Source organism: Myotis nattereri (genome assembly GCF_964212035.1).
Source record: "Myotis nattereri genome assembly, chromosome: 1".
Taxonomy (NCBI): domain Eukaryota; kingdom Metazoa; phylum Chordata; class Mammalia; order Chiroptera; family Vespertilionidae; genus Myotis; species Myotis nattereri.
In genome coordinates this window covers 52,458,578-52,475,378 of record NC_138075.1, presented here as the reverse complement: position 1 = coordinate 52,475,378, position 16,801 = coordinate 52,458,578, and the positions used below count along the sequence as shown (strand labels likewise).

At 43.6% G+C, this 16,801-nt stretch overlaps 1 protein-coding gene across 1 annotated transcript in view; it reads left to right on the top strand.

Moving 5' to 3' along the window:
- The first annotated feature begins 4,432 nt into the window (after positions 1–4,432).
- The window catches only part of MINDY2 (MINDY lysine 48 deubiquitinase 2), a 65,125-nt gene continuing 52,756 nt past the window's right edge, over positions 4,433–16,801 (top strand). Inside the window, exons 1-2 of the mRNA XM_081083927.1 lie at positions 4,433–5,475; positions 16,481–16,538. Coding sequence (XP_080940053.1) covers positions 4,606–5,475; positions 16,481–16,538 — 928 coding nt within the window. The 5' untranslated portion in view covers positions 4,433–4,605. The remainder of the gene's footprint in view (positions 5,476–16,480; positions 16,539–16,801) is intronic.

Below are 16,801 nucleotides of genomic sequence, written 5' to 3'. Positions count from 1 at the left end.
AGGTCATTTCCCTCCATTCTCCATCATGTATCTTCGACACCACCAGGACAGACTAGCATCTGGTGAAGCAGCATGGAGTAGAAGCAGCACCTGGTAGAATATCATAGAATTGGATTTGTTTCTGAACAGGTGTGGGACTCCTCATGGGGGCTCTCAGAAATAATTAAATAGGGAATGTACTTTGCAGGAGGCTTGAGTTTCTGCATAAGCAGTTGAGGGCCAGAGCCAGGGCAATTTGAGTTACATGGAAACCTTTGATTTTAACTCAGAATGTTTTCACTGTATCTTGAGTAGAAAACTACAGGGTATAAAGGTATATACACCCAGCATCTTCTGCTCTGAGCCACGTTTTAAGTCAGCTAACAATAAACAACCACCAAATTACTTTTAGTAGAACCATCAACAAAATAAAAGCATGGTGTGTGAATTATAGCTCTTACATGTTTACACAGGATAAACTGAGAAAGAGAAAACCGTAGTCCGGGGAATAATTAGAATTCTGCTACACTCTAGTAGTAAGGTAATAAGCACTAAGCTATGGGGTGACTACAGGCAAATGAAGGAGGAAAGTGGTATATAATATCAGCAAGACTTGATAGTGAGATAATATTCAGCAAGTAAATTAGGGTAAAAGTCAAAGATGGGACCAACTTTTCTGTCATGGAAGCTAGAAAAGCTATGACCCAACTAAGAAAAACAGAATTTTAAAAGAATAATCATTTTGAGCCCTAGCTGGTTTGGTTCAGTGTATAGAGCAATGGCCTGCGGACTAAAGGGTCCAGGTTCGTTTCCAGTCAAGGGCACAAAAATGTGCTTCCTATGCATTTTTTCTCAGGAAGCTAAGAATATGTTCAATCAAATTAAAGAAAGAAGATAGAAGCCCTGGCCTGTATTTCTCAGTGGTTACAGCATTGTCCCATTCACCAAAGGATCAAGGGTTCAATTCCCGGTAAGGGAATATACCCAAGTTGTGGGTTCTATTCCCAGTCAGGGTGTATGCATGAGCCAACCAATAGATGTTTCTCTCTCATATCAATGCTTCTCTCTCTCTCCCTCTTCCTTCCCCTCTCTCTCTCTAATCACTGAAAAGCATATCTTGGGTGAGGATTTAGGAAGAAAAGAAAGAAAGAAAGAAAGAAAGAAAGAAAGAAAGAAAGAAAGAAAGAAAGAAGGAAGGAAGGAAGGAAGGAAGGAAGGAAGGAAGGAAGGAAGGAAGGAAGGAAGGAAGAAGAAAGAGAAAGGAAAGAAAGGAAGAAAGAAAGAAAAATTGAGAGATGCAAATCAAAACAACAATGCGGTACCATCTCACACCTGTCAGAATGGCTATCATCAACAATCAACAAATGACAAGTGCTGGCAAGGATGCGGAGAAAAAAGAACCCCTGTGCACTGCTGGTGGGAATGCAGACTGGTGCAGCCACTGTGGAGAACAGTATGGAGTTTCCTCAAAAAACAAAAAATGGCCCTGACCGGTTTGGCTCAGTGGATAGAGCCTCGGTCTGCAGACTGGAAGGTCCCAGGTTCGATTCTGGTCAAGGGCATGCACTTTGGTTGTGGGCACATCCCCAGTGGGAGGGGTGCGGGAGGCAGCTGATCAATGTTTCTTTCTCATCGATGTTTCTAATTCTCTATCTCCCTTCTTCTCTGTAAAAAATCAATAAAATATTTTTTTTTTTTTAAATGGAACTCCCATTTGACCCAGTGATCCCACTTCTAGGAATATATCCCAAGAAACTAGAAACCCCAATCAGAAAGGATATATGCATCCCTATGTTCATAGAAGCACAATTTACCATAGCTAAGATTTGGAAACAGCCTAAGTGCCCATCAGCAGATGAGTGGATTAAAACACTATGGTACATCTACACAATGGAATACTACGCTGCTGTGAAAAAGAAGGAATTCTTACCATTTGCAACAGCATGGATGGAACTGGAGAGCACTATGCTAAGCGAAATAAGCCAGTCAGAGAAAGATAAACATCACATGATCTCACTCATTTATGGAATATAATGAACAACATAAACTGATGAACAAAAACAGATCCAGAGACAGAGAAGCATTGATCAGACCATCAAACCTCAGAGGGAAGGTAGGGGAGGGTAGGGGTAAGGGAGATAAGAGGGAGAGATCAACCAAAGGACTTGTATGCATGCATATAAGCCTAACCAATGGACACAGATAAGAGGGGGGGTGGGGGCATGAGTCGGGGGGTGGTAGGGGAATGGGGGGATAAGGACACATATGTAATACCTTAATCAATAAAGAAAAAAAATTTTAAAGATGAAAAGGATTCACACAATAAATCAAATCTGTCACATAGGAAGTTTTTTAATAAATAAAATGCTAAAATTAAAAAAGAAGGAAAGAAAGGGAGAAAAGAGGAGGACAGGAAATCCAAGAAAAGTAAAGAATCAAGATGGAAGAAAGGAGGAAGAAATTTCTAAAACAGAGCAGATAAAGGAGTGTTCCAGGAGGGATGTACCCAAGATTAAAATGCATCTGAGAGGCCGAGACCGGTTTGGCTCAGTGGATAGAGCGTCGGCCTGCGGACTGAAGGGTCCCAGGTTCGATTCCGGTCAAGGGCATGTACCTGGGTTGCGGGCACGTAGGAGATGTGCAGGAGGCGGCTGATCGATGTTTCTCTCTCATCGATGTTTCTAACTCTCTCTCTCCCTTCCTCTCTGTAAAAAATCAATAAAATATACTTCTAAAAAAAAAAAAATTTAAAAAAAAAAATGCATCTGAGAGGTAACTTGATATGGGTGACCATCCTGGTAAGTCTGTGGCTGAGTTAGTGATAGATGAAGAGTTAAACACACAAACAAAATGATGAGGCAATTGTTAATTCCAGGAAAAACAAAACGTTTAACAAGAAATGTAATCACAGTCATAGTAAAATACCTCACTTATTAGTGAATAATATTCACATAACTCTAATGCTTTAAACTTTGAATACTTTATTTAATTAAAAATTTTGAAATAATTAGGAGCTTGAAGCAAGAGGAAGAATGCTGTGAGAGAAAAGAATTAAATTATCTTCTATGGGAATCAATAAATGGTATCTAAAACTTTTAAATGAAGAAATCAGAGTATAATCATGTTACTGAGGAATGCATGGATAAGGAGCTTAAAAATATGTAGGAGTTGAATGGGACTGCTTCTTAAAAAACAACTCAAAAGTGTGGAGAAAAATTACGATGCTATTAGCTAATATTACTCCAATACATTTAATTTAAAAAATTCTTTTTAATTGAGGTTAAAAAAGTGTGGTGGGATAGAACAGAAAACTGCTTAGTTTTTATATAAACTATTTGACTTTTAAGACCCTTACATTTACATATTGAAAATTAATTTTAAAATTTGGAAAGTAACTATTTTATTTTAAAATGGTATTTTTTTACATCACATTTAACCAAAGAAATGTGTTAAATGAGTCAATGAAACACTACTTTGCAATTTTGTCTATCTTCTCTAACCAAGAGATACAAAAGATTACATTCTATTAGTTATCAGGCACTTATATGTCTGACTATGAAGGAAGATCTATTTTGACAACTTTTGTATCCCCAGATCTTAGAAAATATTGAAATTGTTTTTTAAGGGGAAAAAGGACCTTGTCTGAAACAGGGTTGAAGAAGAAGACCCAAATCCATTGTCACCAAAAATACTCCAGGCTACTCTGTCCTCTTTGATAATTGCACGGCCTTATGAGGTGTCAGTTCAAATTAGAAAAGTCACCTTTTCAGGAATGGGCACTTCCTACTCCAAGAAAAGTGAGGCCAAGTTAACAAAACCGCAAAGACTTGGCTAATTCAAGCACAAGCTAATTTATTATTATTGGCCCAAAGGGCCCACTCTTTTTTTTTCCTGCGCAGGCCAATATCCACAACTGTACAGACGCCAGTAGATAGGGCGAACGTTTTCATCAATAGTCGGTGGGAAGCATTGTTTCTCAGCCAAAACGGAGGGAGACTGGAATTTGTTCAGTGTAGTCATCCAGACATCTCCAGTAGATCCCAGCCTTTCAAACCTGCATCTCATAAGAAAATACCTCAATTTTCCATATCACAAGCTGGGGAAACAAATCTGAATCCTTCAAGGGCGAGCTCTTTTCCGAGGACTGCAACCTACCACCACCAGCTCAGGATTTACGAGCCCAACGCCGGGGACGCACAACATCTAGCGCTCCGGGATCCCAGCCAAGCGGTGCACCTCCGCCTTGCCTTTCAATAAGCCGCTTGTGGTCTGGCTGCCCCGGAGTTCAACTTCCGGTCACAAAGTGAGAGGATGTTTTCCTCCTGGCCACGCCCACCCGGCCACGCCCACCCGGCCACGCCTTTCCAGAGCGCGCTCCGGCGACCGGCCAGCGCGCGCGCGGGAGGGCGGAGCCGCGGGGCTCGGCTTCCCCGGGCGGCGCGCGGGCACGCCCAGAGCGGGCGGAGCGCGCAGCGGCGCGCGCGCCCCCGATGCCCTCCCCGTGACGTGCCTGGCCGGGGCTACGCTAGGGCGCAGTAGCTGCCAGTGCCGCTGTCATGGCGTCGGAGGCGCTGGGTGAGGAGAACCCGCCGCGGTCTCTTTAGAGCGAGGGGCGGGCGGCTGGGTATGGAGAGCGGCCCCGAGATCCTGCAACCGCTAGAACACGGGGTGGCCACCGGGCCAGCGCCAGAGACAGCTTCTGCGCAGGAAGGGCGACCGGAGACCAGGCTCGCTGCTGGGGATGGTCCCGAAGTATGGGCGGCGGAGAGCAGCGGCGGGAATGGGCAGGGGGCGGCGGCCGCCGGGAGGAGCCTCCCGGACACGGTTTCTCCCGCCAGCTCTTCTCCGGCTCCCGGACCCTGCAGCTCTTTCCGGGGCTTGGACTTGGAAGAGAGCGATTTGGAGAGTCCCGCTGCCCAGAAGGTGCCTCTGAGAGGGCAGCGCAAGGTGACCGCCTCCCCGGAGACGGCCGAGGCCGGAGCGGGCCAGGGGTTGGGTGCCGCCGGAGACGCGGGCGCCTGGCCTGATCCCGCAGGCACCTGCCAGCCCGAGGTAGCGGCCTCGGGCTCCGAGGAGCCCAGCAGCGCCGGCGGCCTCAGCAGCAGTTGCAGCGACCCGAGCCCTGCCGGGGAATCGCCGAGCCTGGACTCCCTGGAGTCATTCTCTAACCTCCATTCTTTCCCCAGTAGCTCCGAGTTCAATAGTGAGGAAGGAGCTGAGAGCAGGGTCCCGGAGGAGGAGGAGGAAGAAGAGGAGGGGGAAGAGGGTGCCGCGGCGGTGTTGCCCGGGGCTGTGCCCCTGTGCAGAGGGGAGGAGGAGGAGGAGGGGGAGGCAGCTCAGGTGCTCGCGGCCTCCAAGGAACGCTTCCCGGGACAATCTGTCTATCACATCAAGTGGATCCAGTGGAAGGAAGAGCACACACCCATCATCACCCAGAATGAGAACGGACCCTGCCCTTTGCTGGCCATCCTCAATGTTTTGCTTCTGGCCTGGAAGGTACATGCTGTAGCTTCCTATTTCCTACAGCTTTTGGGGAGGAGGGAAACGGGGTAGGGGAGATGCTGCAGATCAGCGGATGGCTTCCTCCTTTCTTTCCTCATTCATCAGTTCCCTTTTCTTATTTACATGAGATTCATTCGGGGACTCCGAATTATACGTCTTTCAGAAAGAATTGCTGGCAACCTCAGGTCTCAGTTAAATAGGAGTTTAATATTCAGTTGTGATTGATATGCTCACAAAAAAACTAGGGCTTAGAACATCCTAAATCCTACGATTATTTTTAAACTATATTTTTTATTTATTTCTTCTTACTGACTTTATCACATATGTAAAAGAGCGAATAATAGGGGGAAATGGTTTTCAGAAGTTATCATCCATCCATGATGTCAGGGACCAAGTTCTAATGGTTATGTTCCGTCTATTTTCCAACTAATGCTTGTTCCATTTGGGTGTGGATACTCAAAGGAAATGGTGATAGGGAAGATGTGGCCTCTTAAATTCCATTTAAGGATAAGTATTGGTCTGAGACCCAATTACCACAACTTCTTGGTTTTCAAAGATTATATTTTAAATTTATGCATGATTTTTACTTGCCTCCTCTTTGGCTCTTCTTAAATAGTTTGGCATTATCCCCAGTAACACGCATCAGAATGTGTTAAGGGAGCTAAAATTGTAACAACTAAAATAAGAAAAGGTATATTCAAGGTAAAGGAACATAAAAGGGAGGGCCTTCAAAAGTAAGCATATTGAAGACTCAGAGTGAGTTACCTATAAATAGAGTATCATATCTGAGCTTGCAGTTTCAAGGTGTTGATAAGATACATCTCAGCATATTTTATTTTCAAATTGATAATTATGTCTATAGATAAAATGTTCCCTAGAAAAAAATAACCTGGTGTGTTCTGGCCAGTTAAGGCGTAAATCAAGTTAAGGGAATAAATACTATTGTATTTATTATATGCCTTCGTCTCTCTGTTACTAGAAAGGTTTGATGCAAAAGAAATAAGATTGGAAATCTTACCAGTATCTGGTACATCCTGGCACTCGAATGTTTTAAATGAAAACTGTGCCTGCTCTTAAAGCTATTGGGGTTGCAGCATTGACTTACTTGAAATTATCAAAGAGCAATGCAAGACCATACACTATAAATACTAGGATATAGGAAACAGATTGAAATACATTGGATATCTCAAAAGAGGAAATTTTCCTTTGATCTGGCATCGTCACAGAGAGCTTCCTGGAATCTTTGGGTCTTGAACCAAGCTTTTAAGGAAAAGTAGAATTTAACAAGGAAATGGAATTCCTGGGAAAGAGAAGAGTATAAACACATGGGGAAAAAATAGAATGGAGAGGGAGGGAGGGAGAGAGAGAGAGAGAGAGAAAGAGAGAGTGTTGGATGACAGGGGTGGTCAGTTCATATTGGAGAATAATAGAAAATAAAATTGAAAGGTGAAGAAGAGCCATTTGATGCAGGCCCTTGATGCAGAGTAGGGAATTGGACTTGATCCTGTGGTTTGGAGTTCCCAGTCTTTTTGTAGGAAGGTTATAACAGTTTCCTTTAAACTTCTTTTTTTTTTTTTTCTTAATTTCTATATAGTACTGCAAAAGTTCAGAGGAAGGAAAAAAATACTATGGAATATTTGGGGATGGATGAGCATTGAACTGACTCTTTTAAATATATTTTTATTGATTTCAGAGAGAGATAGAAACATCAATAATGAGAGAGAATCATTGATTGGCTACCTCCTGCACAAACCCCCACTGGGGATCAAGCCCACAACCCAACTTGGGCATGTGCCTAACCGGGAATCGAACCATGACCTCCTGCTTCATAGGTCGATGCTCAACCACTGAGCCACACTGGCCAGGCTGAACTGACTCTGAAAGACATGACTTCAAGTGAATGATCAAATGTTTGGGTTCCCACTATGAGAGGTACTAGAAATAGAAAGACCAATACGACGCAAGTCTGGCCCTAGCTGATTTGGCTCAGTGGATAGAGTGTCGGCCTGTGGACCATAGGGTCCTGGGCTTGATTCTGGTCAGGGGCACATACAAGGGTTGCAGGCTCCTCTTGGGCCCAGCTCCTGGTCAGGGCTCATGCTGGAGGCAACCAATCTATGTGTTTCTCTCACATCAGTGTTTCTCTCTGTCTTCCCCTCTCTCTTCCACTCTCCCTAAAAATCAATGGAAAAATATCCCTGGGTGAGGATTAACAAGAAATAAAAATAAAAAAAAGATGCAAGTCTGCTCTCATATAGGTCTCCATTAGTGGAGAGACAGACTTATGCACAGTAATTACGGTGCATTGTGAGAAGTTCTAAATGTGCTATGGAATTAAAGAAAAAGGGGTAATTGGGAATGGGATGTGTTAATAGAAAGCTTCAAAGAAGTGATAACCTGTGAATTGTGTCTGAAGGATGAGTGAGAGAAGGTCTTCCACACAGAGGGAATACTGTATTCAAAGATACTGAAGCAGAGAAAGGTTAGTTCTATTTGGGGAGTACGGTGGAGGAGGGGAAAAAATGCAATAGCAGGAAATAAAATTAAATTGCAGGCACGTTAATGAATTTGAAGATTATTTTATAAACCTATGGTTATTAGTTTTCTCTCTGCCTCTAGGCCAGTGGTTCTCAACCTTCTGGCCCTTAAAATACAGTTCCTCATGTTGTGACCCAACCGTAAAATTATTTTCGTTGCTACTTCATCACTGTAATGTTGCTACTGTTTTGAATCGTAATGTAAATATCTGATATGCAGGATGGTCTTAGGCAACCCCTGTGAAAGAGTCGTTCGACCACCAAAGGGGTCGCGACCCACAGGTTGAGAACCGCTGCTCTAGGCTATTACTGCACACAAAAGTCACAAATCAGTAATCCTCAATGGTTGATAGGGAGACAGGTTAAAAGAATTAAGGTTAGATAGAGCAGTGTTCTTAAAGTGAGCCAGAGGTTCTAGAGGCAAAAAATATTTTAATAATAATGCTAAGATGCTATTTGCCTTTTCATTCTCATTCACAAGTGTCAGTGGCGTTTTCCAGCCTGCATGATGTGTGATGACATTGCTCTGACAGCTAGTAGAATGTGTGATTGTGTATTGTGTTTAAAACTTTTCTCAGTTTTCATTTTCAGTATGGTAAGTATCGATAGATGTAACCCATATAGCTCTTTGGGGACCTCAAAAATTTTAGGACTGTAGAGGGTTCTAAAACCAAAAAGTTTGAGAAATGCTATAGTAGAGAAAAATAGTAAATAAGGTATGAAGGTAGGTATCAGATTTCAGAGGACCATCACTGGGTGTGTTTAAACTTTATATGGTATATATATATATATATATACTAGAGACCCGATGCACAAAATTTGTGCATGGGGGGAGGGGTCCCTCAGCCTGGCCTGCGCCCTCTCACAATCCGGGACCCCTTGGGTAGGGTCCTTAGGCCTGGCCTATTTGGGCTTTACTTCCCCCAGTTGCCAGCGGATAGCCCTGCCCATTGCTGCCACTGCTTGCTATCTGTGGGCTGCTGCCCCCCTCCCCTGCCACCGGTAGCCTCCCTCTATGGTGATAGGCATAGGGTGCGATCGCTTGGCTGGCTTGGGCCTCCCTTTGTGGGTGATCTATGGGGAGGCCAGGGGGGCCCAGATCAATCGTCCCACAAAGGGAAGCCCTGCCCACCCGCCACAGTGCAGCTGCCAGTCGGGTAGCCTGGGCCTCCCTCTTTGAGGTGATTGATCACTGCCCACAGAGAGGCCCTGCCCACCTGACTAGGGCTCCTTGATTGATCTCTGGGCAGAGGGTGGCCTGGGACTCCCTCTGTGGGGCGATTGTGGGGGATGGCAGGACCCTCCGACCCCAGACCAATGGCATCACACCCACCTTGGCTGGCCTGGCACCAATGCGTGTCATAGTGTGGTCTTCTGGAAGGTCATCTAGATGGTCGTTCTGCTGTTAAGTAGTTTGGTCGATTTGCATATTATGCTTTTATTATTATAGACTAGAGGCCCGGTGCACAAAAATATGTGCAGTCGGGGGGAAGGGAGGGTCCCTCAGCCCGGCCTGTGCCCTCTCGCAGTCTGGGACCCCTCAGGAGATAACGACCTGCTGGCTTAGGCCTGCTCCCAGGTGGCAGAGGGCAGGCCCAATCCCTAGGTGCAGCCCCTGGTCGGGCTCAGAGCAGGGCCGATTGGGGAGTTGGGGCACCGCCCCCTGTCATGCACAGAGCAGGGTGGAATTGGGAGGTTGCGATGCCAACCTCAGTCACGCTCAGGGTAGGGCCGATTGGGGGGTTGGGACACCGCCCCCGTCACACTCAAGGCAGGGTCGATGGGGAGGTTGCGGCACCACCCCCTGTCACGCACGGAGCAGGGCCAATCAGGGTTGAGGCGCTGCCCCCTGTCACTCACAGAGCAGGGTCTGTACCCTGTCACACACAGATCAGGGTTGATCAGGGGATTGGGGAGCTCCCCCCTGTCACACTCAGAGCAGGGCCCATCAGGGGGTTGGGGAGCTCCCCCCTGTCACTCACAGAGTAGGGCCGATAGGGGAATTGGGGCACCGCCCCCTGTCACACACAGAGCAGGGCGAATCAGGGGGTTGGGGTGCCGCACCCTGTCACACTCAGGGCAGGGCCGATGGGGAGGTTATGGCTCTACCCCGCCACACACAGAGCCGGGCCCGTGGGGGGAGGGGGTAGTTGGGGCACCCTGTCACACACAGAGCAGGGCCGATCAGGGGATTGGGGCACCGTAGCCTGTCACACACAGAGCCGCAGGGCGATAAGGGGATTGGGGAGCTCCCCCCTATCAGACACAGAGCAGGGCTGATCAGGGGTTTGGGGCGCCTTCCCCTGTCATGAACAGAGCAGGGCCAATAGGAAGGTTGTGGCCCTGCCCCCTGTCACACACAGAGCCGCAGGGTGATCAGGGGGTTTGGGCGCTGCCCCCTGTCACACTGATCCCGGTGCCGGGAGGCCTCGCGGCTCTGCTGATCCCGGTGCTGGGAGGCATATTACCCTTTTACTATATAGGATAGAGGCCTGGTGCATGGGTAGGGGTCGGCTGGTTTGCCCTGAAGGGTGTCCTGGATCAGGGTGGGGGGTCCCCACTGGGGTGCCTGGCCAGCCTGGGTGAGGGGATGATGGCTGTTTGCAGCTGGTCACACACCCTTCAGGGTGGGGGTCCCCACTGGGGTGCCTGGCCAGTCTGGGTTAGGGGCTGAGGGCTGTATTTAGGCTGGCAGGTGACTGAAGCTCCCAAACGCTCCTTTTTTTCTTTTTTTTTTCTTTTTTCTGGGCCAGGTTTAGCTCTGAGGCTCCAGTTCTTAGGCCTCTGCTGCTGAAAGCAGGTTTCTGGCCTTTGTTTACATTCTGTATTTGAAACAATGTTGCAATCCTGCTGGCTGAAGTCCAGTGACTAAAGCAGGTTTCTGGGGTGTTGTTTAGCTTCTATATTGTAACATAGTTGCTTAGAGTTGCAGCTCAGAGGTCAGCAGCGGCAGGCGGGGAACGTTGGTTTCCTCCGTCACTGAAGCAAGCAAGCCTCATGTTCGCTTCCAGCTGCCTGGCTGCCGGCCGCCATCTTGGCTGGCAGTTAATTTGCATATCGCCCTGATTAGCCAATGGGAAGGGTAGCAGTCGTACGCTAATTACCATGTTTCTCTTTTATTAGATAGGATAGAAGGTGTTGGAGTTTGTTTTTGAGGATCGATTAGTGAAATTTTAGGCATGAAAATTTTACGTTTCCTTCAACCTCTCAACATTGCACGGATTCGTGCACTGGTGGGGTCCCTCGGCCTGGCCTGTGCCCGCTTGCAATTCAGGATCCCTTCGGGGATGTTGGAGAGCCGGGTTCAGCCCGATCCCCACAGGCCCAATCCAGACAGGAGGGAACCAGATCCTGTGCCTTGGGCATCTGTCTCCTGGTGGTCAGTGCCAGTCATAGCAACCTGTCGATTGGTTGTTTGGTCACTTAGGCTTTTATATATAGAGATATCCCACGTTCAAAGGCTGTTAAATCGCATTGTTTACCCATATCTTCAGAAAAAAATCACTTCTACTGTTGTGGTAAACAATCTGCTTCCCTATTTATAATGGTCTGGCCCTCTAGCAACTTCAGCGCGAAATTATAGCTAATTTGCCTACAAATGTCAGGTGGTCATAATAATCTGGCCACTCAGTGTATATAGCTGATATTAGGGAGTTATTATAAATTACTAGACAGAGGAATGACATGGTGAAAGTGGTCTTTTTGCTTGAGATTAGATGAGAGTTAAGACTGTAGTGAGTGTATCAGGAAGAATTGATAAGCCTAGCTCTTTTGGATGGGAAATTCTTTGCCCCTTCTCTTTGATGTCACGGTCTAAATGATGATCACTACCTGGATAAAGGAAATGAAGAAGATGGCACCACTTTTTCTAATCTGGGCAATGGAGATTTCTTGGGCCATTCAAAAGATAGAGAAGGTGTTTTAGGTGGGAAAGTTGATGTCAAAGTTAGATCATGTCAGGTTGGAAATGTCTGAAAAAATATAAATGTTCATTATGCCTCTAGAAATATGGACTGGGTCAGGAAAGAGGGGAAAATTATAGAAAAAATTGAATTAGGGAAACATTACATAGGTGTAAGTAAGTATGATAACTATAAGAATAAATGAGAGTGGTGAGCAATAGTTGTCAACTTTTTTCCACCTCAATATATGTGAGGAGCTAAAATTGCCAGCATAAACATCTTCTCTATCTTCCCTCTATTTCCCCAGTCTCCTTTCCATCCCATTTTTCAGTAGACATAGAGAAAACAGGAATAAAGATTAAACTTGGTGGGGAGAAGGAAATGCTAAGCATTAAGGGAGAGAGGGCATAAAAGAAACTAAAAATAAGAAAATGTCATGATAATCGTCTGAGAGAGAAGCTGTAATAAAGAAGTGGTTATGCCCGGCCAGCCGGCATAGCTCAGTGGTTGAGCATTGACCTATGAACCAGGAGGTCACGGCTTGATTCCCAGTCAGGGCACAAGCCCCGGTTGTGGGCTCCATCCCCATTGTGGGGCATGCAGAAAGCAGCCGATCAATGATTTTCTCTCATCATTGATGTTTCTATTTTCTATTTCTCCCTCTCCATTTCTCTCTGGAATGAAAAATATATATATTTAAAAAAGAAGTAGTTATTATCAAATATAACAGCATCAAGTAGCTGGTAGAATAGGAAATATTTTCACAAAAAGACAGGTGTGAAGACAACAAGGTTGCTGAAAAGTGATAATACAGACATTTCAGAATAGGTGGTAAAGTTCTCTTTGGAGGAAGAGCAATCTTATTTTCTGAAGTAATGAAAGGAATGGGACAAGGCAGATACATACAGAGACAAGATTATGTTAAGATAGACAGATGGAAATTGAGGCCTCATTTTCCATTTTGGCAGAATAACAGTTGACCTCTTCAGAAATAACTATCAAACTGGTAAGTAATTAAGGAGGAAAGAGGTTGTAAAGCATGAGGGGTTGGTATGAGAAAAGTACATTAAATTCTAACCTAGGAGATTGTGCCTAGGAATTTGAGGCATAAGTAGGAAGACATGAGTAGCAATGAATAAGTTAGGGCATTCTTTAACAACTTTTAGTATATAAGTTTTGCTTTATTGTTACTCCCCCCTCCCCCCCCCCCAATAGTTCTCTTATACCTGGATATAGCAGCAGGAAGAATGGCTAGTTAGGGTTATCAGGGATTGGGCTTTTAAAGGGTTGATTCATGGTGAGTCAGTGGAATTAGAGTTGAAAGTGAAATAGTTGATCACCTTTTTTTTTGAGTATGAAATAATGAGAAAATCAATAAACTGAACATATTGGGAGGATTTGAGTGATTCAAAGGAAGTAAATGCTGTGGTTCTGGATGAGAGATGACGGTTAAAATGATCAAACAGGGTTAAGTACTGAGTTAGAAATGGAGTTTTAATTAAAATTATCTTTGGACTGGTGGAGAGTAGGTAGGTTATTATTCATAATCGTAAAATAGTTGAGCTATGATATTCCAACAAATCAAGGAAGAAGGAAAGCTATTCATTAAGTTGCTCAAGCTCAAATTTCTGCATCTTTTTAACTGATATCAGGTAACTTACTCAAATTTATGTCTTGGAATACACTTTCAATTTGCTTCTTTAGGCTATATTTGGTTGAGCCACAACCTATAAACCAGGAGGTCACGGTTCGATTTCTGGTTGGGGCACATGCTTAGGTTGTAGGCTCCGTCCCCAGTGGGGGGACGTGCAGGAGGCAGCCAATCAGTGATTCTCTCTCATCATTGATGTTTCTGTCTCTCCTCTCACTTCCTCTCTGATATCAATAAAAATATATTTTAAAAATAAAAACAAACCCGATGCCATTTATAGGTATATTTGATGGTTGTATCCCATATAATTAGACTAATTAATTATAAAAATCAACAAGTTAGAAGATACATAAAATATAAAATTTATTTCTGATGATATTGGCCTTATTTTATAAATGTTGAAAGCTTAATTCATTATGCTTTTTAAAAATATATACTTTTATTGATTTCAGAGAGGCAGGCAGAGGGAGAGTGAGATAGAAACATCAGTGATGAGATAGAATCATTCATTGGCTGCCTCCTCCACACCCCACACTGGGGATCAAGCCTACAACCCTGGGCATGTGCCCTGACCGGGAATCAAACCTCGACCTTCTAGTTCATAGGCTTATACTCAACTACTGAGCAATGCTGGCTGGGCCATTATGCTTTTATTTTTCTACTTTTTCATACAACTAAAAAAATATATTTCTAATGATTTCAGAGAGGAAGGGAGAGGGAGAGAAAGACAGAGACATCAATGCTGAGAGAAAATCATTGATCGGCTGCCTCCTCCATGCTCCCTACTGGGGTTGGAACTCGAAACCCAGGCATGTGACCTGACCAGGAATCCACTCAGCGACCTCCTGGTTCATAGATTGACTCTCAGCCACTGAGCCACACCGGCTGGGGTTGCATATAATTTAAATTTTACATTATGAGACATTTTTTAATGTTTCTGCCTTAATATTTGTTTATGAAGGTATTAATATAATATATGGGAACTCTCCATAATTTCTGCTCAATTTTTTTGTAAACCTAAAACAGCTAAAAAAAAAATAAGTATTGCCCTAACCGTTTTGGCTCAGTGGATAGAGCGTCGGTCTGCGGACTGAAGGGTCCCAGGTTCAAGTCCGGTCAAGGGCATGTACCTTGGTTGCGGGCACATCCCCAGTAGGGAGTGTGCAAGAGGCAACCAAATTGATGTTTCTCTCTCATCGATGTTTCTAACTCGTTATTCCTCTCCCTCTCCCTTCCTCTCTGTAAAAAATCAATAAAATATATATTTTTTTAAAAGTATTACAATTTTTTTGAAACAGAAAATGAAAATAATTAGAATTGAGCAATGATCAAAACCTCCATGGAATCTCTTGGGTTCACTGAGTAATAAATCCACTGGATGAATAAATCATAAGCACCAACTATCATATATGCTCTCAGAGGTTCTCACATTGTTCGATGTTACAGGGATCTTTTATAAGACCTATTTTATTCATTGATTGAAACAAACAAACAAAAATTTGTGGCATGCTATTACCACCTTTGGTAACTTGACACCCAGAGGACCTTTTTCAACACTTGGGGGATTTGGAGAAATTTCTGATTTAAATTATTTCCTTGATTGAGTGGAAAATAATTCTGAACAATTTTAAATTATGCAGTTCTTCTGTTATCATTGATATGTTAATTACTTTGGTTGAATTTCCATCCTACACTATTTATTTTTCTCCTATGAATATACCACAGAGTATGCTTTTGAATAAGCCACCTAAAATATTTATAATTATTAGCTGTAATATCTGTGTAACTCATGTCAGTTCATTTGAAAAATTAATTTAGACTGATGTGTTGCAGCTGAATTAGCTTTAGAAACTTAAATATGTATCTAATTTTAACTTTTTTATTGTGGAATATAATAAGAAAAGTACATAAAACAGAAATGTCCAGTTTAACAATTTATTACAAAGCAAACATCAGCATAACTACCGTGCAAGTCAAGAAATAGAGCATTGCCCTAACCGGTTTGGCTCAGTGGATAGAGTGTCGGCCTGCGGACTGAAGGGCCCCAGGTTAGATTTTGGTCAAGGGCATATACCTTGGTTGTGGGCACATCCCCAGTAGAAGATGGGTAGGAGACAGCTGAAAGATGTTTCTCTCTCATTGATATTTCTAACTCTCTATCCCTCTCCCTTCCTCTCTGTAAAAAATTAATAAAATATATTTTTAAAAAAGAAAGAAATACAACATTACCAGCACCCCAGAAATGTCTAGTAGGCTCCTTTCCAACTATCACTTCTCTTATCCCTAGGGCTAACCATAATCCTGATTTTTTTTTATAGTATCCATTTCCTTACTTTTCTTTGTAGTTTTATCACCAAGTATGCAGCTCTAAACAATATAACTTAATTTAACCTGTTTTTAAATTATACAAGTGGAATAATACAGTCTGAATTCTTCAGTGTGTGACTAATACTTTAATACTGTATTCATGTTAGCCATTCAACAATAAGAAATGGCAAGCATAGACTGAAGTAATGGGATATTGAACTGTATTTAAGCCTGTCTTCAGTAAAACTGTCCAGTGAGTCAACTTGTTTGATGCCTTTTCCTGCCCTTGAACTGCCTTTTTTATCATGCAGGACACTGTTATGGGTACCTAAGGACAATCATGGTGAGTGGTGAAAGGCAGAGCACTAGGCATTGGAAATGGACATCTCAATGTCTATGAGACCTTATATCATTTTGTAAATTTTATTGTTATAGGATTGACTATTATACTTTATAAAGATTACTATCAAGATTTTAATAATGTGAATGTTAATGTATACAAATAGTAGATACATATATGTACATACATGTATTTATGACAGAGAAACACTTTAATCACCTAAAACATTTGATTTTATAGAAAAAAATACTTTGTTTTTCAGGTGAAACTTCCACCGATGATGGAAATCATAACTGCTGAACAGCTGATGGAATATTTAGGTTAGTGTTGAAAAGTGGATGATTTTATATCTCTTTTAAAACAAAGTGTTCAAAGCTAATATGTTACTAAGTCTGGTCAGTGTGGCTCAGTGGTTTAGCGTTGACCCATGAACTGGGAGGTCATGATTCCATTTCTGGTCAGGAGTCCTGCCCAGGTTGCAGGCTCAAGCCCCAGTAGGGGGCGTCAGGAGGCTTTTCTTTCATCATTGATGTTTCTATCTCTTTCTCCTTCTCCCTCTCTTTGAAATCTAATCTAATAAAAG